The sequence below is a fragment of the Schistocerca serialis genome, chromosome 4 (genome assembly GCF_023864345.2).
Source record: "Schistocerca serialis cubense isolate TAMUIC-IGC-003099 chromosome 4, iqSchSeri2.2, whole genome shotgun sequence".
Taxonomy (NCBI): domain Eukaryota; kingdom Metazoa; phylum Arthropoda; class Insecta; order Orthoptera; family Acrididae; genus Schistocerca; species Schistocerca serialis.
The window spans coordinates 378,978,620-379,006,435 of record NC_064641.1 but is presented as its reverse complement, the minus strand read 5'-3'; the positions used below and the strand labels follow the sequence as shown (position 1 = coordinate 379,006,435).

The 27,816-nt window shown below is 41.7% G+C and overlaps 1 protein-coding gene across 1 annotated transcript in view; it reads right to left on the bottom strand.

Moving 5' to 3' along the window:
- Positions 1 to 27,816, bottom strand: part of LOC126474677 (diuretic hormone receptor-like) — a gene marked incomplete at its 3' end in the record, with an annotated part of 1,060,935 nt that overhangs the window by 26,452 nt on the left and 1,006,667 nt on the right. Inside the window, exons 12-13 of the mRNA XM_050102155.1 lie at positions 4,967 to 5,152; positions 2,568 to 2,734 (exon numbers count right to left, since the gene is read on the bottom strand). Coding sequence (XP_049958112.1) covers positions 2,568 to 2,734; positions 4,967 to 5,152 — 353 coding nt within the window. The remainder of the gene's footprint in view (positions 1 to 2,567; positions 2,735 to 4,966; positions 5,153 to 27,816) is intronic.

Genomic DNA, 27,816 nt, shown 5'->3' with positions numbered 1-27,816 from the left:
TTACCATCTTCTCTCTATTACCTGTAACGACACACTAAAAACAAATGGTCGAATGAGAAAACAATGCGCCACTCTTCGTTAATTTAAGATCAACTACGAAACAAAATGATTACTAGGTCAGCTGGCTCTTTAACATACCACGTTTATTTGAGTGTTTCAAACATCTGAAAACAAATTAAAAGTATAAACGCCTCAAGAATTTAACCATAAATCATTACACAACAGTTATGATCAGAATATGTAGCGCTTTATTGGACAATACTTTACCAGATGATAAGATGATCAAAGATGACACAGAAGTAATCATCTCACTGTTTCTCTCTCTTTCCTCCTCTCTCTCTCTCTCTCTCTCTCTCTCTCTCTCTCTCTCTCACACACACACACACACACACACACACACACACACACATAACCACACTTTCTCTTTCTCTGTCTCTCTCTCTCTCTCTCTCTCTTTCTCACTCTTTGTCCCTTCAGCAAGAAGTCGATGAGGTTGTTCTCACTCCTGGCCTCTAAAACTACAGTTCACAGAAAAACACTGTGTCATGATTTCACTCGCACCTCATCCCTCACACGTACCAGCAGTGTGCCATACTGCCGGCCGCGGTGGTCTAGTGGTTCTAGGCGCGCAGTCCGGAACCGCGGGACCACTACGGTCGCAGGTTCGAATCCTGCCTCGGGCATGGATGTGTGTGATGTCCTTAGGTTAGTTAGGTTTAAGTAGTTCTAAGTTCTAGGGGACTGATGACCACAGAAGTTAAGTCCCATAGTGCTCAGAGCCATTTGAACCATTTTTTTGTGCCATACTGCCCAAAACTTCAATGCGGTAAGCCCAGAAGGAAATAATGGCCATACATTCCTTACATGGAGTTTTACCGTCTCTTCATAACTGGCAGATGTGGTGAGAGAAAAACATAAAGCCATAAAGTAAAAATAAAATTAAATCGTCAATTCATGAAAAGCAGAGGACCTGGAAAGGCGGGAAGTGATAGGATAGTGAAAGAATGTGGTTTGAATCAATATGCGTCTGTAATTTTTATTTATTTTTTAATACGTCTCGAATACAGGCTGTCCCAGGTTGAATGGTCAATATGGAGGGATATAACAAGAACGATCATTCGAAGCGAAAAGTCTAGTACACATCGGCTGCAAAATGTGTGCCTCAAGAGTTATGAGCACTGCTTCGTCCTCGATAATGCGTGCTCAGAACTCTTAAGACGTGCATTTTAGAATCCTTGTTTGTTAGGCTTTTGCAGCAATCTCTTCGGTTTTCCGTATTTTGAGAAGTGGTAGAATGGACCAAAAGTAGAAATAAATGTCCATAAAACATGAACTCTGAGGTACTATGAACGCTAATGTGAAACACTCCTCTTCTACTGAACAAGCGCAAATACCCCTTAAGGTGTGCGTTTTAGAGACCATGTTTGCTTGACAAGTTTTCCTTGTTTTTATCCACAGTACCTCCTACCAAAGTATGGAAAGCAAACAGCTTGCAGTCAAAGGGATTTGTTGCACAGTATCGAACGTGACGAAGTGCTCAGAACTCTTAATGTGTGCGTTTTACAATCCATGTTTGGTAGATTTCTTTTTTTACTTGAAAGGATTGATCTTGTCATAACGATTAATACCGAACATTCCTTTGGAGACCCTGTATAGAATTGTAGTTCTATCTCTCGATGTCTGATGTGGGTCATCAGCTTCCTTTGAAATATACGATTTAGAACACTGATTCAACCATGACAGCCGCGCGGGATTAGCCGAGCGGTCTGAGGCGCTGCAGTCATGGACTGCGCGGTTGGTCCCGGCGGAGGTTCGAGTCCTGGGCATGGGTGTGTGTGTTTGTCCTTAGGACAATTTAGGTTAAGTAGTGTGTAACTTTAGGGACTGATGACCTTAGCAGTTAAGTCCCATAAGATTTCACACACATTTGAACATTTTGAACAACCATGACATTACATCAGTTAGAAATCGTCCGCTCTTCCTCGTTACAACTACGACAACGTGAGTGATGAGTTAGAAGTTAACTGAATGTAGAAAACTCTCAATCCTTTTTTTTTTTTTTTTCAGATACGGCCATTCACTCTGCGGCACAATGTGCGCTGTATTGAAACATTCTGTATAATTAAAACTGTGTGCAGGGACGGAGTTTAAAGCCGGAATAGAATGAAGAATCCAGGAACGACTCATACCCCGCCGTAACAATATCACTTCCACAGTAACGTTCTCCTACTTCCTGAATATTTTGCTGGACTAGCATCCCTGGCATAAAGAGTAATGTCGAAAAGTGTCTGACATGAGCCACAGCTTACGAGATTATTCCAAGCATGAATCTTTCCGTTCGAAATAATGATGTGGATCGGTCAACTGAGTTAAATCAATGTGTAGTCGAGGCACTTAGCAGGAGCGCTTATCCCTACAGCTCGTTCCGCTCCCTCAAAATGAGCTATTTTACGTTTGGGTAAGTAAGTATCAGTTAACCCTACGCGCTACGTTGTGTGGTGTTTAGCGTAAGCAGCCAGCAGCTTCTGACGGCAACGCTTGCTACTGGAGACGTCTCGCCCGCTTACCGGATGCTCTCAGTCCGCGAGCGCGGCGACCAGTCGCGGCTGTAATTGCGCGTGTAGCGCCTGGAGCCGCCCACCGTGCGCGCCGTCTTCCAGCGCTCCAGGTGGTGCCGCACGGTGTTCTGCACCTCCGAGTTCAGGAAGCAGTAGAACAGCGCCACCGTGAAGCCCTGCACACAAATGCCCTCTGTGACACTAGCAAAGTTTATATACATTTTTTAAATTTATTGCTTATTTAGCTTGAACAGATTGGGCCTTAAGGCTCTCACTTACATCTGACCAGAGCAACATAACAGAAAATAATACAAAACCTAACAAACGATGATAATAACACTTATTATTAACGTAATAATAATAATAATTATTATTATTGATAACAAAAAATAACACTAATTCTTTACAGAAGATCGGAAAAACTGGTAGGACCCAGGCTCGGGGAAGATCACTTTAGATTCCAGAGAAATGTAGGAACACTCGAGGCAAAACTGTCTCTACGACTTCTCATGGAAGATGGGTTAAGGAAAGGCAAACCTACGTTTATAGCATGTGTAGACTTGGAGAAAGGTTTTGGCAATGTTGACTGGAGTACGCTGTTTCAAATTTTAAAGGTTGTAGGGGTAAAATACATTGAGCGAAAGGCTATTTCCAATTTGCACAGAAACCAGATGGCAGTTACACGAGTCGAGGAGCCTGAAAGAGATGCAGTGGTTAAGAAGGGAGTGAGACAGAGCTGTAGCCTATCCAGGATGCAAGCAGTAACAAAAGAAAAATTTGGAGAAGGAATTAAAGACCACGGATAAGAAATAAAAACTTCGAGTTTTGCCGATGACACCGTATTCCTATCAGATGTAGGAAAGGACTTTGAAGAGCAGTTGTACGGAGTGGACAGTGACTTGAAAGGACCATATGAGACTAATATGAACAAAAGCAAAACGAGAACATTGGAATGTAGTCGAATGAAATCAGGTGATGCTGAGTGAATTAGATTAGAAAATGAAACACCTGAAGTAGCAGATGCTATTTGGGCAGCAAAATAACTGATGATGGCCGAAGTAGGGAGGATACAAAACATAGAATGGCAATGGCAAGAACAGTGCTGCTGAAGAAGAGAAATTTTCTAACATCGAATACAGTTTGAAGTGTGGCGAAGTCTTTTCTGAAAGAATCTGTACGGATTTTAGCCATGTATGGAAGTGAAACGTGGATGATAAACAGTTCAGACAAGAACAGACAGAAGCTTTTGAAACCGTGATGCTACAGAAGAGTGAGGAGGTACTGCAGAGAACTGGGGTGTAGAGAAATATGTGGCACAACTTGACTGGAGGAAGGGATCGGTTGCTAGGACACAGTCTGGGAGATTAAGAGATCACCACTTTAGTACTGGGGGAGGGGGGGAAGCATGGTGGATAAAAATTGTAGAGGGAGACCAAGATATGAATACAGTAGGCAGTTCAGAAACATGAAGGCTGAAGTAGTTATTTGTAGATGAAGAGCCTTGCACAGGATAGAGTAATATGAACAGCTACATAAAACCGTCTTTGGACTGGAGAGCACAACAACAACAATAATAATAGTAGTAATAAAGAGCCATTTAGTATGATATATATTAACCTTGGCCAGAAAGATCGCCGGATGCCCCAACTGAGAGCCTATTAAGGGTAGGGCCCTCCAACCAGTTCGGGATTTTGACGACCTAAGGCGCCAGTTGACAACAATTTGGCAATATATCCTTCAAACGACATCCTAAAAGTCTGTCAATCAATGCCAAGCCGAGTAGCAACCTGCATAAGGGGCAGAAGTGAACGAATGAGTTGATGACTTGCCCAATGTGCGAAGCTATTTCTCATGAATAAATCGTCAACTTTTTCTGAAATTATAATAATTTGTTTTTCTGCACATGTACATTACATCTACCAATTTCCGTCCCATTCTGGCAATTCCTTCGTGGTATATCTTTTTTTCTTAGAGCGTGTCATGTTCTTAAAACTAATTCTTTATTGATATTTGTACGGAGAGCTACCAAAAATTGTTCTTTTTGGGCATCACTCGCAATTGGTCCAGACAAAGAGAGATATGAAAGTGCCACAAAAAGTACGTTCCACCACAAATTTTCAGGCGGCTTGCGGAGTGCAGATGTAGCTGCAGAAGGAGCAACTGGCGGGAAAATTTGGGTCGGCAGACTGTGACAGGAGTAGTGTCTAAGACATGGAGCAGCATATAAAACATACGTCTCGCAATATTATTTGTAGGAAGAACCTATAGATACAGAAGATCAGAACATATCAGACGACGATGGAAGACAGTGACAAACTGGTTGATCAATGGAAGTTTTCTATTTTGGTACCCGTTTGACGAGACAGACAGTGAATTAGAGGAGCACAAATGGTGAGCTGTGGGCGTACCTGTGTGGAGAGCAGCACGGCTCTGAGGTAGAGGTAGATTTCGGCGGAGAAGCCCTCTGTGGGCCCGGCGATCATGAGGATGTAGGTAATGCCCAGCAGCGGGATCAGCACCAGCAGCGCTTTGGTCGCCTTGCGGTACTGCTGTGTCTCTACCGTGTTGGCCGAGCGCAGCTTCGTGATTAGCACCTGTCGACAGACCGCACCCGTACACTTCGTTACAAGCCGTTTGGATATCAGCAGAGTAAGCAAATTTTACTTTTCTTTCTCACTGAAATTTATATTTATTCTTTTATTTAGTATGATTCATTAGATGGTGAGTTCGTTATTACTGCATGCGCTGGTAGATGTATACTAAATATCTTGATAAAAAGTGTGAAGTAGCAGAAGGAGAGAACATCAAAATCACGCAGACAGTTCAGGTGGCGCATGTGGATAGGCATTATTCTGTTTAAAAATGGCACCAATGTACTGTTTACATGCGGGGAAGGAGGTACGTGACGTACCATGACATGCAGTTATAGCTGACGGTCCACACACAATGATGCCACGGGTAATACCACTGTGCCTCACCAAAAGATTGGATGAGTGAGACTTCTCTCCAGACGCTGCCATACTTGTCGTCGATGGTCATCCAGGATAGTGCAGGACCGCGATTCATAGCAGAACAGAATGCGACCCCATTTTATAGCCCATGCTTCCAGATCATGGAAGCAGCAGCCGTTTCTGTTTTGGTGTTAACGGCAGCCTACGAATGAGATAGTAATTCCATAGTCCGGCTGCAGTTAGTCTCCGATGAACGGTGCAGAATAATACGGAATGCTGAAAGGAGTCCATTACGGGTTCTGGGATGGCAGTCGCAGACCTGGTCCACAGGAACCTTGACGGCGAGTAAGCCTGTGCCCCTAAAGTTCTCATACAGTAAAACAATGGATCACTGCCACATTCCAATGCCAGACGAATCTGGAAATTGCACGATTTTGCAAACCCTCAATGAGGCTCCTTTGAAACTCTGTTAGGTGACGCTAACGACGGAAGAGTGGAAGTTCTCCCAAGGCGCTGCCATGCTTGCCGCCGATGGTATTCCACGAGTAAGTGGCATATCCGTCTCCTTCACACACAACATCTGACGATCTTCATGCCCATGGTAAACCCTACCAGGCCTGGTATCAACACCAACAAAAACAACTAACGCACTCTAGTGGCTGTCTTACTACATCAACGAATTGCAAATCCAACCATTTACATCCTGACGACGGTATGCTCGTGTACGACATATGACCATGTTTTCTGGTTGCTTAACATTTTTTTGTGTGGAAGTGTACTGCAACGGAAACATTACAACTTATACCTTAACTCGTAATAAAAACCAACTGTCGCATCGTTTTCTCGCTTATTTTGGGTATTTCGATCGTTTATGAGTACAAAGAGAAACGACTTTCTGAGATGTCAGCTTCGCATGCAATGCGAGAGACCCCTAAGAGCCAAAATTTATTTTAAAGAAATATCCCCCTTTTCACTGTTAACTGTTTATTTATTTTACACAATCACGGTTTCTACTTTATAGCCATTCCCAAGTGCATTTTGGAATGTTGAATATGTCTGACCTACCTATGACTTGACTACAGAATGGTCAGTCATACGACTTATGTCCACAAAGTAAGATCCATTTGGTTACATAGAACAAAGGTGCACATATACAGAAAAAATATTTATTGTACAGAAATCTACAACTGTTAAACTACTTTTCTACATAGCTCCTGAAATTTTGTAGGCACTTGTCATAGCGTGGCACAAGTTTCTGCATGCCTTCTTCATAGAAGGTTGCCGCCTGTGTATTCAACCATGTGGTAACATGTTCTTTCAGCTCGTCATCATCGTTGAAGTGTTGACCACCAAAGACATATTTTAGGTCTAAGAAGAGATTAAAGTCGCTAGGAGCGACGTCCGGGCTGAACGGACGATGATCAAACGTGTCCGAGTGAAGTTGCCGTAAGAGTTGTTTGGTCACATTCGCCGTGTGAGGTTGCTCATTATCGTGGAAAAAAAACAACAGCTTTTGACAGTAATCTTCGGCGCTTGTTCTGTATTGTGCGGCGCAATTTCTTAATGGTCTCGCAGTAATCATCAGCATTGATTATTTGGCCTCGTGGTAAGAAATCAATCCGAAAAATGCCTTTTCTATCCGAAGAAAACGGTGAACATGACTTTTCGAGGTGTCAAGATTTGCTTAGGCGTAACCTTCGCTGGAGATGAAGTGTGTGCCTCAATTCAATTGATTGCTGTTTTGTTCAGGGGTGTCGTACGATACCCAAGTTTTATCCCCCGTGATTATCCGAGAAAAAAACCATCGACTTCTTCATTGTACCGTGTCAAAAACTGAAGTGCACTGCCCATCCATTGTTTTGTGTGTTGTTCAGTAAGAATTTTGGGTACCCAACATGAGGAAAGTTTTCGAAATTTCAGTTTTTCGGTAACAATTCCACAATTTAGTTATCCTGAGATTTGCGGAACTTCCATAGCAAGGGCACTAAGTGTAAACTTACGATTGTTCCTAATCTTCTCTTCAATTGTGTGAACCAGTTCATCAGTAACCACAAACGTGCTTCCACTTCGTCCATCATCGTGCACTTGATCACGTCCTTCATTGAACAGTCTGGCGCATCTTGTAACCACTGAATCACTCATAGCATTTTGTCCGTAAACCTCGCAGATTTTCCGATGAATTTCCTTTGGTTTAACTTTCATTGCATTTACAAAATCGAATCACAGATCCGATTTCAGACGCGGTGGCATTTTCAATTACGGCTGACGTTATAAAGAAACACTATAAAGCACACGTCGGCAGCAGCGATCTGAAAATGGCGTACAGGTCTTCTCTTTGATTCAGAGTAACTGCAGCGCGTGCTCGGAACTGCGATCGTAGCGCTGCCGCGGATAGAAATACAAACGGAATTTACTTTGTGAACGACCCTCGTATTTCGACATTTCATTGCACGCTTGCAAATGGATATCAAGCCTAAATCATGTCTGCATAAAATAAAGAAACAGTTAACAGTAAAATGGCGAAATTTCTTTCAAAACCTGTATGACTGTAGCTCCCCACTACGGGAAGATCATTTACAGCCAATAGGTTCTCAATCATCTTCCGAAGAGTTGTCACGAGAGGGAATCCATATATATTATAAGAACGTATATATGTGTATATGTTGCACATTTCCTCATAAACTAAACCGAGGGAGGTGGCGCAGTGGCTAGCACACTGGACTCGCATTCGGGAGGACGACTGTTCAATCCCGCGTCCGGCCATCCTGATTTAGGTTTTCCGTGATTTCCCTAAATCGCTCCAGGCAAATGCCGGGATGGTTCCTCTGAAAGGCCACGGCCGACTTCATTCTCCGTCCTTCCCTAATCCGATGAGACCGATGACCTCGATGTTGGGTCTCTTCCTCGAAACAACCCAACCCCAATCCTAAACTAACGGATCGATCTGAATCAACCTTGGTACGAGGGTTAAAAAAAGAACTGTTGTCCACGACGTGCAGATACTCTGATTTTATTCATCCAGTATTTGAGAATTAGTGTGCTTAGTTCCTTGCAACTAACTTTACACATAATTTATGATCTCTACGAAACTTTTTCTCGCTGGTATCTCGCTGGTACCCTCCACAAAATGACAAGAGGAAAAAGTATATCGCTTACTACGTTTTCTCTGTTCACGCAGTAAAACTGCCGCATTAGGCATAGCATGATAATTTATTATTTCTTTACTAGTTACTCTATTCGTAACTCATTTTGTGGAGTGTATCCGCAGATACCACTGAATTTACCTGCAAAATTATGTCACTGTACGACACATAGTTCAGGGGATGTGATGTCATAAACACTTAAATGCGCGGAAACTGTCGTATCGTACATGGCGTTTTAATTAATTTCTTCTTTATGCTAACTATATTCCCAACATATTTCACAAACAGTGTCCGCATATACTATTGAATGTATCTGCAAAATAATATCATTGCCGATTCGTGGTTCAGGAGATAAGACGTTTTAACATTTATCTGCGTGAAACCGAAACTGAAAGCCGAAATTCGCCAGAAACCCTGGTAAAATATGTATGCAAATATGTGTGAAATATATTAAATATATGTGAAATATACGCGTCATGTGCAAACACGGGAGGACCCAAGGGTAAAAAGCTCCTCTTAAAAACGTACAATCGCACCAAAAAGTGTTGGCACAGTTACATTTTAGTAGTTGTATGTTAAACGAAACATATATTTCAGAACAGAACCCAGACACGTACCACCTTACATTACATAGGTTACAAATATGTCCTAATCACCTGGCCGTAAAGTAACACACGGTGTTATGAAAATAAACATCGCTCTTCTGTATTGAAAAAAGTATTGGCACACGCGCATGAATCGGACAGGGTGTTCGTTTTCTCCATTGATGTTCGCCTTCTAATAGCTAGTGTGCATCCCTTTAGCTTCTATAACAGCACGTAAACGCCTAGGAATGTTTTGTATTGAATTCCTGGTGATATCAGGGGTAATTTACGACAATTCCTCCAGGAGCACTTTCTCCAAGTAGTTTTTACCGGACGGACGCCTTTTTCTGACTTGTGTGTCAAGATGAGCCCACAGGTTCTCAATGGGGTTCAAATCAGGACTCTGAGGTGGTGTTAGAACCCTTTTGGGGATACTGTACAGTAACGGCTGCCGGGGTTTCATGGCGGTATGTTTTGGGTTGTTGTCTTTTTGGAAATGAAACACCCCAGGAAGGCCCAATGTCTGTGCACTAGCGCCTAAATTACCTCGCAACATGTCGATGTATCTCATATGATCCATTGTACCGAGGATTACAGCTAGATATCCAACGCCGGACGCCGCCATACAGCCCCAGACCACGATAGCGCCCCCCACCGTGTTTGACTGTGGGATGCATGTGTTCGATGTCGAGGTACGTATTCAGCTTGCGCCAAACTTACTTCCTTGCATCAAACCCGAACACATTGAACTTCGATTCGTCGCTAAATATCACATGTTCCAAAACTCCATTGGCTTGCTGATGTAGTCCTTGGCAAACTGCAGGCGTTTCTGCCGGTTAACTTCCGATATGTATGGCTTTTTCCTGGGAGAACGTCCATGCATGTCAGCCTCATTCAACACATTTCGTAAAGTTTGAACACTAACCGTCTTGTCGAACACTGTCTGAATAACCTCAGCAAAAGTTGTTGCACTTGTAGCAGGTTCCTTCCGAGCAAGTGCGATGATACGGCCACGCTCTCGGGTTGTAAGCACTTTTGGACGACACTTATTCACTGTTGTTCCAGCCTCCTTATATTTATGAACGATGGCCCGTACCGTGGTGTAGCTAACAGACACCTCTGCTCCGATTTGTCGATAGCTTCTCCCTTGTGAATGGAGCAATACCACTCACTCCCGCAACGCCACTACATGTTCCTTCTTCTTCGGCCCCATGCTGACCACTATCGCGCAATACGTACTAGCGACCGGGTCGTCAACAACACGCAGTGTCTATTGCGTCAGAGATGGCGTTTCGGTACCTGAAAACCCAGCAATATACCGAGAAGCCACGCTCTGTGCCAGTACTTTTTGTGTGCAGAGGAGATACGTGTTTGCCCTTAACACTGCATTTCCTTGTTAATGGTAGGCACTGTGGGCAGAATTGTAATGTCTGGTATGTGAGGTGGCACGTACATGTGCTGTGTACCGGAAGGTGCGGCGTTTGTAACCAGAAACGATAAATGCGCTAGAGTGCGAATACTTTTTCGTGCGATTGTAAACTTTCAGGGCCGCAAATGCCACAATTAATAAAATGTTTCCCTTTAAAATCCAACGCTTCGTCTCTGTCGGCGGAGAACGTTTTCAATAGAGATCGTAGCTTCTTTGAATGTTCAATTCACACTCCGGCTCGCTACTGACTAAATTCCACTTCTGCGCAGTGGCGTGACGTCAGATGTTTTGAACGCGCGAGCGCAACTAGCCGTTATCGACTGTCGTCGTCCGCTGTTGCCATCAGCCCAATTCGCTATAACTGGGATTAAAGGTCTCGCCATAGCGACACCATCCGTCCGTTCACAGAACTCATCTTTCCATTTGAAATACGTGGTTGTGAAGCACTATTTAAACAGTCCTGCAACAAGGGGAGGAAAAATCCGATTCCACTGTTGCAGCACTTCACTGAGCGGGACATTGTCAACAGCGATACCACATCAAAACTAACTAATATGTCTCTGGTTGTACCACTGTGTAGCGAACTTCTTTAAGAAAAAATTCTAGGAGGAGACATTGGAAAACTACGAACAAGTACGGTGATGATACGTTTATTTTGCAGCTACACGGCAGGGAGGAACTGGGTATTTTTCAGAAAACGGCACAACGGGATCAGCCCGAAGGTTCAGTTTACCATGGAAGAGGAGGCAGGCGGAAGACTGAATTTTCTTGATGTACAAGTTCTCAAGAAAGAAGACAGTAGCTAGGGCCACACAGTTTTCCGAAAAGCCACGCACACAGACCGTCGCCTATATCGAGATTCGACCCATTACCCACAACAACAACGAGGCATCATAAAAATGTTGGCGTGTAGAGCAAGAAAAATCAGCGAACCAGAGTTGATGATGCAGAGTTAAAAGATCTCGCCAATACATTGCTCAAGAATGGTTATTCGTTCACTGAGGTGAAAAGAGCGTTAAAACCACGGGGTAGAAATCATAGCGATTCCCAAGCGCCCGTGAAATCGACATTGTTCCTGTCTTTCATTAAGGACGTTACTTAACGCATATCAAAAAATCTTGAGAAAGCAGAACACAGCCATAATATTCAAACCCACCCGGAAGATACCGTATCACTAAAAATCGGCAAAGGATGCTCGCCAACTGATGGAAAAAGCAGGAATTTATTGGATTCCGTGTTGTTGTGGGTACTACAAAAATAACGGTCCAAAAGCGACTACAAGAGAGCAAGGACAATTGTAGAACAGTAGATATTGACAGATCAGGTCTTGCAGAACATACTTTGCAACCAGGAGACCACCACATTCATTTTGTTAGGACTGAAGTACTAGCAGCCACAAACGCATACCGTGGTAGATTATACATAGAGGCCATAAAGACTGTAAAACACACCAGGAATTTCAATAGGATGGAGGAGAGCGTGAAATTGAATGACATCTGGTATCTGGTGCTGAGGAAGATGTGTACCAGTCTTCCGCCATTAGGTGAAAGCAACAGCGGACGACGGCAGTTGACAACTGCCATTTGCTCTCGCGCATTCAAAACATATAACGACATGCCACGCCACTGCGCAGAAGCTGAATTTTGCTGTAGTCAGCAGCAAAACAGGGTGTGGATCGGGCATTTAAAGAAGCTTCGCTTTCCTTGGAGTGAGACAGCGGTGAGGAGGAGATGGACATAGAGAGGGAGGAGGAGGAGATGGACTGGGAGAGGGTGAGCAGGTGGGCTGAGACATTGTGAGTAGGTACTGAGAAAGGGGAGTAGGAGCTTGACAGGAAGAGTGGGGAAAAGGTGATCGACAAATGAGAGGAAGAAGTGGAGAAATAGAAAGGCAGTAGGAGATGGTAGGGGGTGGAGGAGACGGAGAGTGAAAGCTAGGGAGGAGCATATTGATAGAGAGAGGGGGAGTGTGACGTGTGACGTGGAGAGAGATAGGGAGAGGAGGAAATGGATAGAGAAGGGGAGGAGATGAGGGTCAGAGAAACTGGAGAGTACAAGATGAACAGAGAGAGGTGGGAAGAAGGAGATCGACTAATGCATGATTGGAATAAACAATTGAATTAAATCTATACATGGGCAAAGCTGAGTACTCAGCTAATTACTTTATAATAAAACCATGTTTGAAATGTAGATGTCATACCATCTTTGTCTAATAACAGAGTTTCTCGAACAGCATAACGCGCATCGCCCTAGCTTCCTGGACCCTGATGTGCACCAGACCGGACCGAATCCTTGCGCTGATATACTGCTCTTGGCGTTGTATACCGCCCTTCCTGCCGACCGGAGTGGCCGAGGGGTTCTAGGCGCTACAGTCTGGAACCACGCGACCGCTACGTCGCAGGTTCGAATCCTGCCTCGGGTATGGATGTATGTGATGTCCTTAAGTTAGTTAGGATTAAGTAGTTCTAAGCTGTAGGGGACTGATGAACTCAGTAGTTAAGTCCCATAGTGCTCAGAGCCATTTGAACCCCGCCCTTCCTGGGCGCGGTTGTTAGGTGGTTTCGCACGTTAGTTTACACGAATACTGCCTTTCGCCTCATAACATACGATACATAAACAGTTAACATACGCTAACACACAGAACGTAGCTTACACGATTCGCACACAGATGGCGCACACAACTTCTCCTCCTCATGTTTTGTTGCCATAGCTATGTGGTACAATATGACAAATCCTGGTAAAGCGGACCTCATATAAACAGAGTTAACAGTAGGGAAAAGAAAGAAAGATCTTTAATGAACACTAACTAAAACAAAGAATAACTTATATAATGTGTTTCTTATTGTATGGGGAAAGCCATTTTTGTAATGAACAACAAAAATTATTTTATATGTTCACGATGAAGCGTAATTTCACGTCACTCGATTTTTTTTCTTCCATGACCTGTTTCTGAAACAATAGAGTGTTACGCTCATAGCCATTAAGTGCATTATTGGAATGAGCAATCTTACGACGCTGAAATATTCCGTATCAAGCTCTAGCTATATTAGATTTTTTTAAATTTCATAAGGGGAAGAATATTTTGAACAGGGCTTTTGTGTGATCTGATGCAGTTATCTGTAAATGTAAATTTGGGGGATGACTAAGCTTCGATTTAAATCATATTAGGTGCTTAGACACAGGGATATTTTATGCCTGTGATGAAAAGAAATAAATAAGCGCTAGTAATCTTAATTATGTCTCGAATAATAACATTATTTAATAGGTACTCATCATTATTCATCTACAAGTACTTCGGTACTCCATATCTACTTTCTCGTCGAATATATTCGTCTTCTTCTGCTTCTTAAACGTGTCAGCATCGTTACATAGGTTTTTACATAGTGGAAACTGGTGGTCGGAAGCTCTTCCAGGTGCCACCACTCCCCGTGGTATAGAATTTCTGTGCCCATCTTTCTACGTCTAAATCTGTTATTCACGTTAGAGAGTGTTCTCGATATATTTGTATAGCGTGTAGATAAAGCGGGACGTGGGTGGCAGCACTGCATTTATGTAGCCGGATGTGAGAAGTCGCCTAAGAGAACCATAACGAGGTTGGCCGGCTCACCAGCCCTCGCCATTAATCCGGGGCGGAGATTTCATCTGTGTCAGGCTCACTTCTCTGTATCTCGGAAGTGGCATTAAATAGATTCTCAGCACACCGCGGGCAAGTAAAGAGGTCTAGAACAATAATTTCCCGCCAAAGGTGAAGTGCATTCTATTTCTTCATACTGAGACATTCTGCGTGATTTTACACAGCCCACAAGCCGTAACTGTCATGCGTGACTGTAAAGTGAGGCAACAATGCAAAAACTTTGAAGCAGGATGTACAGAAATTCATGATAAAAGCGGTCAGGGAAGGAGGCGCGTATCAACTGATGATCTTGTTGAGTGAGCCGATCAAGTGATTAGAGCAAATCGTCTACCAAGAGTAATTCAAAACAAGGAAAGATAAAGTGATCATCAGGCAATGTCCTACATGACAATGCACGGCGGCACACTGCAGCTGCAACGGAAATGCTCCTGCAGCGTTTTCCATGGGAAAGTACCCACCATTCCGTCCGGAATTGGCTCTCTCCGATTTTCATCTCTTTGCACATATGAACCGCTGGCTGTGAACGCAGCATTTTGACACCGGCAACCAACTGTAGACCATCGTAGAAAAATGGCAGAACTCGCTGGAGGCTGCATTTTATGGTGAAGTTACTGGAATCTCGAAGTCAGAGAGGTTACTGTGTAGAAAAATAGCTGGATTGTGTAGTAGTGAAATATTGTAAATAAAAAACGTTTGATTTTCACCGTGATTTCCATCTGGCGACTGATCGGTACAAAAAAAAAAAAAAAAAAAAAAAAAAAAAAAAAAAAAAAAAAATTAAAATAAAAAAAATTAATAAAAATAAAAAATCCCTCGTCTAATGGTAATTAAAGACAATGAAACATAAAGATAACTGTTACATAAATAAGTAGGAAGTTATTTCATACTTATTTGTTTCATATTATTTCTTTTCTCGCATCACACTTTACGTCCAAGACACTTTCCTAAATATTGGCTACTGCAACCAGTCGCATTCCCAAGTTGAATCAGTACTCCGTTGCCACGACGGGCGCAGATATGTGTAGCGAGTACAGAGATAATTCGGAACTCTCTTTGCACTAAGAGAATGCTATAAATAACAACTCGACGATTTTGTGGAAGTGAGAAGGTGCTGGACGCTCCACTTCCAAATATAGCGAGCGCATTTCAGTGACATACTAGGTGGTTTTGGCTTGACAAATTATACTCTTAGTTACCTACTTTAACGCCCACTGCTTCACTCGCGTGTGCTGTATGGCCTGTACAGATGTTTTGCTTTTCTTTAATCGATTTCCTAATGTTGTTCACAAATTGAAACACCATATGGATTTTTCACGTTAATAAAGGCCGTAGAAACAAGGTCTTTTCCGAATGTACTTCAGACCTAAATGCGATTGTTGGAGCTGGAGTGCAAGGTTTCGTTAATCATGTGTTTGGGTTCCTATGGCGATATTTACGTTGAAACATTCATCCCTCCAGACATATTTCTGTACGTTTAACGGAGAAGTAACATACCAGTTTTCATAGATTTATCTTTAAAATTTTTTAATGTAACGAAATATATTATTAAAAATTTTCATCCCATATTTCACCCACTTAAGGGTTTAATTTCCAAGAACTGTGTAATACCTATTGTTTTATTTCTAACAGAGAAGTCAAGTACAATTTTTCATGGATTTAGCTTTGAAAATGCTCTCATAATGAAATAATTTCATAAAGCTTTTCATCCCCTATTTCACTCTCTTAGGGAGTTAAATTTCCAAAATCCCAACTGCTTATTTTTATATTTTTAAGTGAGAAGTTAAATACCAATTTACATAGACGGAACTTTATAAATGCTTCAATAGTTCTTTAATAATGATTCATTTTAAAAAATATTTTTCGAATTATTTTATCCCCTTAGCACTTGAATTTCTAAAACTTCTAGAACATCTATATTTTTCACTCCTGACTGAGAAACCAAATACCAAGTTTCGTAGTCCTAGCTTCAAAATTGTCTTAACAGAGACATATTTTCAAAAACCTTCCATCCCCTACCACCCCTTTAGAGTTAAGTCTCGAACAGTTTCTTCTTAAACGATGCCTGTAGTATAAGATGAACCCTGTCTCAAAATTATAAGTTTCTGTCAGCGGTCTGTGCTGGGCGACGACGAGTCAGTGAAAGAGTTTGGCCTTTACTCGCCTCTTAGGTGCTGAGTTTCCAACCAAGAAGCCAAACACCAATTTTCAAAGGCTTAGGTTCAAAAAGGTTTTTACAATGAAACATTTCATAAAACTGTTCACCCCCTATTTCACCTGTTAGAGCTGAGTTTTCAAAACACAGTGAAATGCGTATTTTTTAAAAATTTATGACACATAAGTCATATATACCTTTCATAGGTTTAGCTTCAAAAATGCTTGCATAGTGAAATATTTTCCTACAAACTCTCATACCCTATCTCACTTTCTTAGAGACTAATTTCCAAAGCAGTGAGAAACGTATTTTTAATTCTAACTGGGAAAGAAAATTGAAATTTTCATAGATATTGCTTTAAAAATGCTTTCATTATTAAATATTAAAAGAGAACTTTACATCTCCTGTTTCACTCCATTAGGGATTGAATTTCCAAAAAAACACGAAACACAAATTTTTTACCAATTTTCATAGATGTAGCTCTAAAATTACTTTAGCAGTTCAATGGTTTACTGAAAAAAACTTTCATCCGCTATTTCATCATTGATTGGAGTTAAATTTCCAAACATGGTGAAACGCATATTCCTCTACTTCCGACTGAGAAACCGAAGACCAATTTTCGTGGGTGGAATTTTTAAAATTGCCTGAATAGCGAGCTTTTTAAAAGATCCTTTCATCCCCTATTTCAACCCCCTTACGGGTTGAATTTCGAAAAATCCCTGATTGAACTACGCCTACATTATAAGATAAACACCATCTGCAAATCTCAGGTTTCTGTCCTTAGTAGTTTGGGCTGGGCTATCATAAGTCATTGAGTCAGTCAGTCGGTTGTCTCTTATTTATAGAGACATATATCGAGTGTCTAAGGTACAAAAAAAGGAATAGTCACTGTTTTACACAGTTTCACTGATTTACGACGAGATGGTATCGATTATTTATCTTGCAAATACAGTGTGAGAATTGTACCCCCAGTAAGATAGCCAGTACTAGATACAGATAACAGAATGTGTATTTCTCCTTCCATTTGTGTCTAGGTTTATGTGAGATCAAAGGCTGCGACCTTCGATTTTAGTAAAAATGTAGCTAGAGGTAGACCGGGAGTAAAATAAATTTTTGGGAATACTGTTCAGCCTGACACAGATTTACACTGCGAAGTTTGGTGGAAGAGATCACACACTTGTATGCTGCTCCTTAAGCACAATGTGCACTAGAAAGTGTGAGTCGTTAACTAAAACTTAATTCTATACACCGTCGCAACTCTGATACGTACAGCTAGCCCTATCGGTCAAAGCAATGTGTGGAACAAATCGATATTTCTCAGACAAATTTATTTATTAGGTTAATAACACGTTCATTTTATACAAATTGGAACGCAAGTCTAAGAAAGCTTAGCGTCAGTTCGTTGCCCTCTAGTTGTAAATGTCTCTGATGCAATGTACCATAGTATATCTTCTAACGACAAAACTATATGTGATATAGAAAATCCAAGCCCGGCTGATCGACTGTTAGTACTCTCCCAGCAGATACAGGTTGCGGCTGCTTGTTTTATCCAGTCGTTTCCTGCCATACTTATACATACTTATACAAGAGAGTATTGGACAATACCCTTTAGGACAAGTGAGACCCGAGAAAACTTTGAGGGATAGAAATGCCACACCATAGTTTGAAAACTGTTTCAGGAAGCTGGTACGAAAACAAATAAATCTTCACTGGTAATTTAAACGTAGCCAAAGCCGCTCAGAATAAGAAAAGCTTAACGAAGCCAAAACTAGCATAAGGAGGGCTATACATGAAGTATTCAACGAATAAGAAAGTAAAACTCTATCTACCAACTTGACAGACAATGCTAAGAAGTTATGGTATTGTGTTAAATCATTAAATGAGTCGAAGCCATCTGTACAGATAATCTGTGGCCGTAATGGCACTGAAACAGAGAATGACACAGAGAAAACGGAAATATCAACCTTTCTTTTCCAAAACAGAGGAAGATCACATTGTAGTTCCTCCTTTAAATCGTCGCACGAACGACAAAATGACTGAATCGAAATAAGTGACTTTGGTCTAGAAAAGCAAATGGAAACCCTCGACGGAGGAACAGTCACTGACGGGAAACCAGTACCATTCTACGCAGAATATACAAAAGAACTTGTCCCCCTCTTCTAGTAGCAGTTTATCGTAGATGTCTAGCGCAGCGAAGCGTTTCTAATCACTGAAAAAAAAAAGCACAGGTCATTCCTGTTTCCAAGAAGAATGTCGAACAGACCCACAACACTATAAGCCGATCTCTCTGCTGTCTGTCAGTTGTAGAACTTTGGACCATGTTCAAAGATCGCATATTGTGACATTTCTGGAGATCGAAAATCTGCTCCGTAGGAACCATCATTGCTTCCGAAAGCTACGATCGTGTGAAACCCAGCTCGCTCTGGTCGTCCACGTGACGAGAACGCACTGGAATCAGCTCCCAGGTAGATGCCGTGTGCTTTGATATCAGGAAGGCATTCGATACAGTTCGGCTCTGCCGCCTGGGGAACAAAATACACGGATATGCCATATGAGACAGCTCTGTGATTGCAAAGTTTCTAGTATACAGAGAACAGAATGAAATTTCGAACGGAGAGAAACCTTCTGATTTAAAAATAACTTCGGGCGTTCCTCAAGCGAGTATTATAGGACCGTCGTTTTTAAAGTATATATAAATATCCTCGTACACAATGTCGGGAGTTCCATGCTTTTGCGGGTCATGCTGTTGTACACAGAGAAACAGCAACACTAGGAAATTGTAGCGAAATGCGGAAAGACTTGCGGAGTATCAACACTTGGTACATTATAAACAAATGTAAGGTACTGCAAATACGTAGACAGAAAGACCCTTTACTGTATGATTACGGGATTGCAGAATAATCACTGGAAGCAGTTACTTCCATAAAATAACTAGGATCATGCGTACGGAGGGATTTAAATTGGAAGGACCATAAAAAGTTTATCGCAAGTAAGGAAGAAGACACATCCGACAGGAATTGCTGCAGACAGTGAATTAAGGTCCATGTCACCCTATTAGCGACGGAACATTGCGTGACAAGATGCAGTGAACGTTTGGAGTCGGTCGCCTCTAAGGTAACAGGCACATAAAGGGGACAACAACAAAGTTCATTGGGCTCAAAGAATATATGACTGGTTTTCTGAACACTTGTCCATCGTATTACGCCTCGACTAGCTCACAAAATTACATGTCTTGAACCCATAAAAAATCTGCGGGACATTTTGGAACGGCGCGTAAAACGCTGACATCAGCATACCTGCAATTTGGTGAACTGCGCGATCAAATCCTCAGCGAGTGGCTTAACCTGGATAGGACGTACCTGCGCAAGCTTCTGGTCTCACTTCCTAGCCAAATCCAGGCGTTTAAGTCCAGGGCTGGAATGACACGGTAGTAGTTGATGGTTGTAATGGTTTCTCTGGAGGTGAGTAATTTTTGTTCGGTCAGATTACATATGTAAGTAAGGCTCCTTTACTTGGGCGAATCGATTGTTCGAGGTACCAGTAGGGATGAACCGTAATTAAGACTCCCTATGCCCTTGACAGAAATGCCAGTACTGCGCCTCCCCAAAACATTCTAAAAGATATGGAAGTGAAATAACATTTTGGTTTATGGATACTATTGTATACTGATTTTACTGTGCGTTAGTGAAGAACAGATTTTATGCGCTCTTCGTCAATTATTAACAGAACATAAACAATTAAATAGAAAAATAATAAAGAGCTGTGATCAAGAGTTATGAAAATATGTTCTACTCTCTACATTTCCTTGCTTTCAATGAAGCAAACTCATTCATTACATAACAGAAGTCAGTTTCACATCTGTGACGTCTTCTATAGATGAGATAGTTAAATACCTCTGTTTTCTTCCATATTTGACCTTAAAAAGCTTTTTATCGTCTCTGATTTGTTAACCTGAGTTCACAACGTGCTGGAGTCACTGGCATTGTCTTAAATATATCCGCAGCTCTTTCGATGTTTTATAACTATTTATTAACCATATTTTGAGAAAACCTATAAAGGCTATCGAGATGGGAAGCCGCGTCAATACCTCTCGCAGGTGGAAACTGAAAGCAGCTATCTCGTTAACGACCTCCACTGCCTCAATACCTCTACAAAATTTGGCGCGAAAATGAGCTGCATATTTTTTCAACACGAGAGCCAGTTTTTCTTTAAGATGTTTCTGCCAGGAAATTAAAGTTAGGTGAAATGAATGTAAATATGGTCTATTTTCCATTTCGTTTATTATTCTGTCAAATACGGCGGAGCTCTATCAGTCCTCGGTCTGCAGAGAACGTCAGAAACCGGAATATTTCGGACGAACGGCAGATTTACTTCAGCATCTGTTTCCCCGAATTGTGACATCCTATAATCCAGTACTGAATTAGCAGCAACCACTCTATTACTGAATACAAGCAAGCTTTCTAACTGGCAGCTATGTGTAATAAAATCCACATAATAAATAGACGTTAGCTTGGAAGGAATCGTTGGTTTGTGTTTTTTTGATGAAATGGGGCCCTGACAAAAGCGTGCGCTAAAGGTCACGGGCCTATGAAATATTTCGTTCTCGTAGGTAGAAGAAAGGAAGAAGTACTCATGTACGTCCTCCAGTTAATTATTAACCATTCGTTTTTGCTTTTTTTCGACCAGTGTCTGTGTCCTAGGCGGGGTCCTATCTCGTCATGCCCTGCCTCCATGCCATACATTTAGTTCTCATCACTGCATTCCCAATCCACAGTTTACCACCGCCTGTGATGTCCTACACCATTTTATTGTCCATGTAACAAACAAAATAGGGTGCACATTAAATATGCAGGCTGTAGCCAGAATTAATACGATAGCTATTACAGTAAGCAGCATTATTCACAGATATTTGGTAAAATTATTATTGATTATGGCTCGTAATTGTTTTACCGCAAATGTGAAAGGGTAACCGTAATTCATGGCCTATATCTACATCTACATTTATAATCCGCAAGCCACCCAACGGTGTGTGGCGGAGGGCACTTTACGTGCCACTGTCATTACCTCCCTTTCCTGTTCCAGTCACGTATCGTTCGCGGGAAGACCGACTGCCGGAAAGCCTCCGTGCGCTGTCGAATCTCTCAGATTTTACATTCGTAATCTCCTCGGGAGGTATAAGTAGGGGGAAGCAATGTATTAGTAATGGATTAATATACTATATTAATGAATTAATATATAATTAATGAATTAATGAAGCACGCGGCTTCCTCTAAAGAGCATTAACAAAAATATTCCCATAGCTTGGGCACTTTGCACAGCCGACGCGGGAAATCAGTCGCGAGCGTAGATTCCGAGAGCAGAAAAAATGAACTTGTTTACTCGGATTAGATGGGAACGTGAGTCATCTGCATAATCGGAAATCTGGAAATTCCAGAAAGTCAACTAATTGTACAAATGCACACTTTATCCAGTTACATAATGTGACCAACTGTTAAGAAATGCCGGCCGGTGTGGCCGAGCGGTTCTAGGCGCTTCAGTCTGAAACCGCGCAACCGCTACGGTCGCAGGTTCGAATCCTGCCTCGGGCATGGATGTGTGTGATGTCCTTAGGTTAGTTAGGTTTAAGTAGTTCTAAGTTCTAGGGGACTGAAGACCTCAGATGTTAAGTCCCATTGTGCTCAGAGCCATTTGAACCATTTGTTGAGAAATCTGAATAACCTACCTTTTTCAGCCCGGACCTCTGTGAGACGTGCAGAGAGTCAGTGAGGCTCTACAAGGTACCAACAGGGATGTGGGGCCACGTCGACTCAAGTGACATGTCCGGCTGCACTAGATTTCTCGGATGAGAGCCAATGGCGCCAACAGCCCTATTGAAGTGGGCCCACAGTTTTTCGATTGGGTTTTAGTACCTGGAGTCTGGTGGCCAAGGGGTACAGTAAACTTATCATGGAGCACGTAAACTGTGAAATGTGTGACACGTTGCCTTATCCTGCTGGTGAATGCCATCGTGCCGAGGAAAGAGTACCTGCAAGTAGGGGCTGACATAGACACTAAGATTTGATGAACACTTTTGTTGATCTATTGTGCCATCCAGATTGACGAGATCACCCAGGGAATGCCAGGACAATATTCCACAGACCATAACGCTTCCTCCTCCGGCCTGGATCCTTATGACGATTGTAGCAGGGCCGAACACGTCAATAGTCATCTGTCTGATGGATCATAAAACGTGACTCATGTGAAAGGCCACCTGTCGCCAGTAGCGGTACCAGTGTGCAAAGTGTACCCGCAAGGATGCCTGAACCAAGCGACTTCTGCGGAGACCTATAAACTGCAAATTTCGCTGAACGCTCGTTGAGAAAATGCTGTTGGTACCCCCTTGATTCATACGTGCGTTCCGTTGCTCGACAGTTGCACGTCTTATCGTGATTCCTCATCTCTGTTGCAGTCGTTCGCCCCTTTCTTCTACGGCCCTTGGTGCAACATCCCAGCGTCATTTTCCCATGCACGGTATACTTTAACAACAATGGCATGTGAACAGTTTACGAACTTAGCCGTTTCGAGAGGACTTCCACCCCTTGCCCGAACGCCAATGATCATGTCCTTTTGGACATCAGACAAATCGTTACGTTTTCCGCATAGACTCTCCACAAGTACTGGTGCCACCTACCACCTCTGAATGGTTACTGCACGTTATTGTGAGTGGACCGTGTGTAAATACAATAGTTAAACATTATTTTCTCATACATGTTGTCCAGATAACGAAAAAAATCACTGATTTTTATATCGGGATGTTTCTTCGTAGCCAGTTCGAAAGCAGCTTACGTGCAACACGATCACTTAGCTGTCTCACCAGCAACAGTTTGGCTGAACTTATTTACGCCTGGCGTTCCAGGTAAACCATAATTATGTACAAGCAGTGTTTTTGCCGTATATAAATCTCCAGATTAAGAGCCAGTTTCATCATTGCTTGCAGACGTACAAATGGCTATAATTTTGTCGTAAGAAATTATGCTGTTGCCAGTGTCATTATCATATCGCGGTATCATATAAGTCCATAGGCCTTATGCCGCTGCATCCTCTAATCTTTGCAAATATTCAACAACAAATTCAGCAGCAATAACTTTCAACAGTTTTTTTAACACATGCAGTGCATCTTTTTGCGCCTGAACACTACCACCTTCTCCCTCTTTGATATCGTTCTATACTCGCAACAAACGGGGGCTATTCAGTACTCTGTAGTTCATCTCAACTTGTTAACAAACACCTTGGCAACATCTGTTGGCTGAATTTAAATTTCATGGTTTTCACAGTAGTCGGTCGGCTTTATTACATGACGAATATCCAGTGCTGTAAAATTACTGGAGAAATCGGTGTTTCAGATTAAACCGGAGCCCATATTAATGCTAGGCGACCAAACGAATTTCCAGTATAACAGCGGTATATACTTATCGTAAGTGCTCTCCACCGATCCCTTCAGTCGATGTAACTCATTAAACTTATATACGCCGTACCTTTTTACGGGCTACGAGTACTCTTCCTTTGTGCCGCTATTAACCCATCTCACATCCCCAAATGGCGTTCCAATAGAACGACAAATGCTCTAAATACTGCGATAGTGTGCCCTCGCCATACTAATAACACTGTCAGATCGATATATAATGAGGAAGAATTGTTACTAAACAAAGATATCGCAGTTCATTGAAAGCAGGTACTAAATGCTGCGCCTTTCAGTACATAAAAGATGCGAAGTGATAACTCAACGTATTCCTTAAGGGACTACGGGCGGACTAAAAACTTCTAACTTTAATTTTTTTTATTGACCTTAATCTAACGAATTTCCTGTTTCGAACGACAATATGATACATATTTATTATTACCTTATTTCTGGTTATTTATTTATTTAAACAAAACACAATGCGGGCGTAACAACTTTCATTTGACAATCAAAACTGAAATCTGACTTTTTGAATTTCCCGCCTCCGAGGGTAATTATTTAGGAGATGAATTTTTAAAAATTTTCAGAGCAGTAGAGAAAGAGAGGTCATAGGGAGAGAATGTAAGTATCACTGAACTAGACTGCATTGTTCATGTACAAATGGGGGTGGGTAAGAGGCTGGAGTGCCTGAAAACTGCGCACAAGTGAAAAAAAAAAATTGGGAGTTGCCAGAGGATTAGGTGGTAAGAACAGACTCACAGATGCTACGACAGAAAAAATTCTAAATTATTACAGCAAGGCCATCAGACAAAAAGATAGTAGCGTAGAAGACATGAGGAAATTTGTACGGGCAGTTTAGTTTCATCTTTGTTCAAGAGACAATGAAGTAATTAATGGCGTACACACTCCACGGAATGATACATGGTGCAAATACAACAAAGCACAGCAAATTGGTCAGAATTTTATTCACGTACGAGCAATACTTCGCCATAGCGGATGCCTTAAAGGGAACTCTCGGAGATCTAGATGTAAGAAATTACCTCATGGCCGCACACAGAACCCTAACGAGTTCATCAACAGAGTAATATGCGCCACAGTTTCTATGAAAGTGTTGGTGCTGATTAGTAAACTACAGACGGGGATCTGTGATGCAGTGGCAACGTTCGGTGAAGGTGATTGCAAGTTGTTAAGTCCCGAAAAGACTGATATAAAACATTGTTCGTTTTACAGAGAAGCAAATGTTAAAGTTAGATAAAGAGAGTCTTAGGGCATCAAAAGGAGCTGTCACAGACCTCGAAACAAGGCAAGACATCGCAGACAAGCACGAAAAACGAAACTGCAAAATGAGATGGAAGAGTATACAGAGAACCCATCCTAACGTGTACTAACAACTTTGTTTGTTGCTCCCCGAAATTTGCATTTCTTGAGAATAAAATGTACTTTTCTCCGCTTCTACTTGGAACAATTTGTTCAAAATCACATGATATACAAATTGGAGTAAAACTCAGAGAAGTTAGAGCCTTACATAGAAAAACGTAGACAGGTTTTTTAATTTTTATTTCATCTTTACACAAAATAATTATTATCTTAAAACTAATCAATACTTTTAGAAATCCCACGTCGTTACAAATGTGTAACCTACAGGTCATGTTTTTATCAAATTTTTAGTCTCAACAGTTTCTGAAGAAAAGTACCTTTTATATGAATAAATTTTAGATTCATTAGGATGGGGATTTTCGTACCTGTCCAAAGCCCCATGTTTGTTTCTAAATTTCTTGATCTTAGTTAAAGATAGGAATGATGTTGGATGATGTCAATATTGTGCGCTCATTGGGAATCGCACACAGTAGAATAGAGGTTATTCTGTCGTAATAAACTGGTAGCGGATTGATAGTATAACACATCCAACTAGAAACTCTAACGACTATTCAAATTACCGACGTCAACAACGCTCCAGCGACCAATTCATGTTTCCAACGGAGCATCAGTTCCGTAATATGTGTTACAGATTGTCATGCTGTCTACCTCTAAGATATTTCCTTCGTATTTGCAGTGTATTGATCTGTATTCATTCTTTTCCACGTGTAAAAAAAGACAGATATCTTAAAAGATTGTACGTCTACATCGTCTGAAAATACCTTGATGTACGACAATCACCGGAAAGCTATATAGAGAACGGATCCAATTACCAGCTGAATCAGTTTTAAGAAAGTGAAAGTAGAAAACGTGTTTCAAAATTTATTGATTGTTTGGTGTTTATTAGTGTAGGCTAAATGTGTAGCATCGTTACTTCGTTTCAGTTGGAAACAACTCACTTTCGATTCGAATGTTTCCTACAGTTGCCAGGGAACAACCAAATATTCACATGCATTGTTGTTTACCAGTATTATATGTTTGGAGAACAATGAAACAACATACGTGAAGGGCAGTGAAAAAGCATTCTGTACCCTCGGCAAACGCAACACAGCTATCGCAGATTACTGGTAAATCTGTTGGCTAAGAATCACTCAGTTTGTGTATAATAATGCTGTACATGTGAAAAGGTCTTTTAGAGCAATAGTATAAAGTGCCGCAAGTGTGATACATCTACGGCTCCCGGATGGTTATGAATAAAGGGCAGGCGCTACTCAGACAGTTCAAGCGTGGGCTGCCATCATCATCGTACGGGAGCGAAACTTGATAAAATACCATGAAGCGGAACTGACTTACGCTGGAAAAAAAGTAGTCCCAGTATTGGTCACAAAGTGTAAATATGGAACTGTGAGTGTCACAAAGAAGCACAGATACGTTTCCATATGCAATTGGTTAGGATCGGGACGTGGGTAGAAAAGGTCAAACAACTGAGAAAGGCATAATGTTTATTATGAACAACAAGGCGTTGACGAAATTCTGTACATCGCCAGAGTTGCACCTGGTGACAAAAACGGGAACTATTTTTTCTCAGGGTAACTGAACCTCCATGAGAAGCTGCAGTTTATTGATAACCGCTCAGTACAACTATACTCCGCAATCCGCTCTGTGGTAGGTGGTGGAGGGTATCTTGTGTATCAGTTTAACTTCTCCTTTTCCTTTTAGGTTCGGTATGGTTGGCGCGAAGAAAGATTGCTGGTAAGCTATCATGTGGGCTCGACTTCTCTACTTTTATCTTTATGGTCCTTTCACGTGATATATGTAGGAGAAAGCAATACAATGGTTGACTTTTGTGCAAAGTACGATGTTGGAAGTTAAGCAGTTGGCCACAGTGTGAAACAGAATGCAACACCAACAGCCTCCGTCACTGAAACTGGCTGGGCACCTCTCTGACAGTTTTGAACTCATTAAATGGACCTGTAACAAAACGTGCTGCTCTTTTTCGGGTCTTCTCTACTTTCTTTATTAGTCGTGTCTGGTACGGATTTCATCTTGGCAAGAAATATTCAAGTATTGGTCGAATGAGTGATTTGTAAGTTACTTCTTTTGTTGATGTACTATATTTCTTTAGGCTTTTCCAAGTGATTCTCAGTCTGGCAACAGCCTTACTCGCAATTTCTAGCCGTAACATCCTGTACTGTGAAACATGTTTATCCTACAACAGTATAGACTTTATTGTGAAAATGAATAACATTGTTTATGTTAATTGAAGTACAGCTTCAAGTATTCGTCTGCCTTAAACCAAAAGAGAAACTCTAGCTACAGAGATGTTGGGGCCATATGCTACTGAACATTCAGTAAATGATCTAAATGCAAACAATTTATTTTACTGTTTATATGCTGATGCTTCTAACAATACAAACATTGTTTCCACTAGTAGTACATTATTTTATAGCCAGAAACCCGGAAACGATCCCTCGGCAGTGGCGAAGCTGAGTCTACATCTACATCTACATACATACTCCACAAACCACCATATGGTGCGTGGCGATGGATACCTCGTACCACAACTAGCATC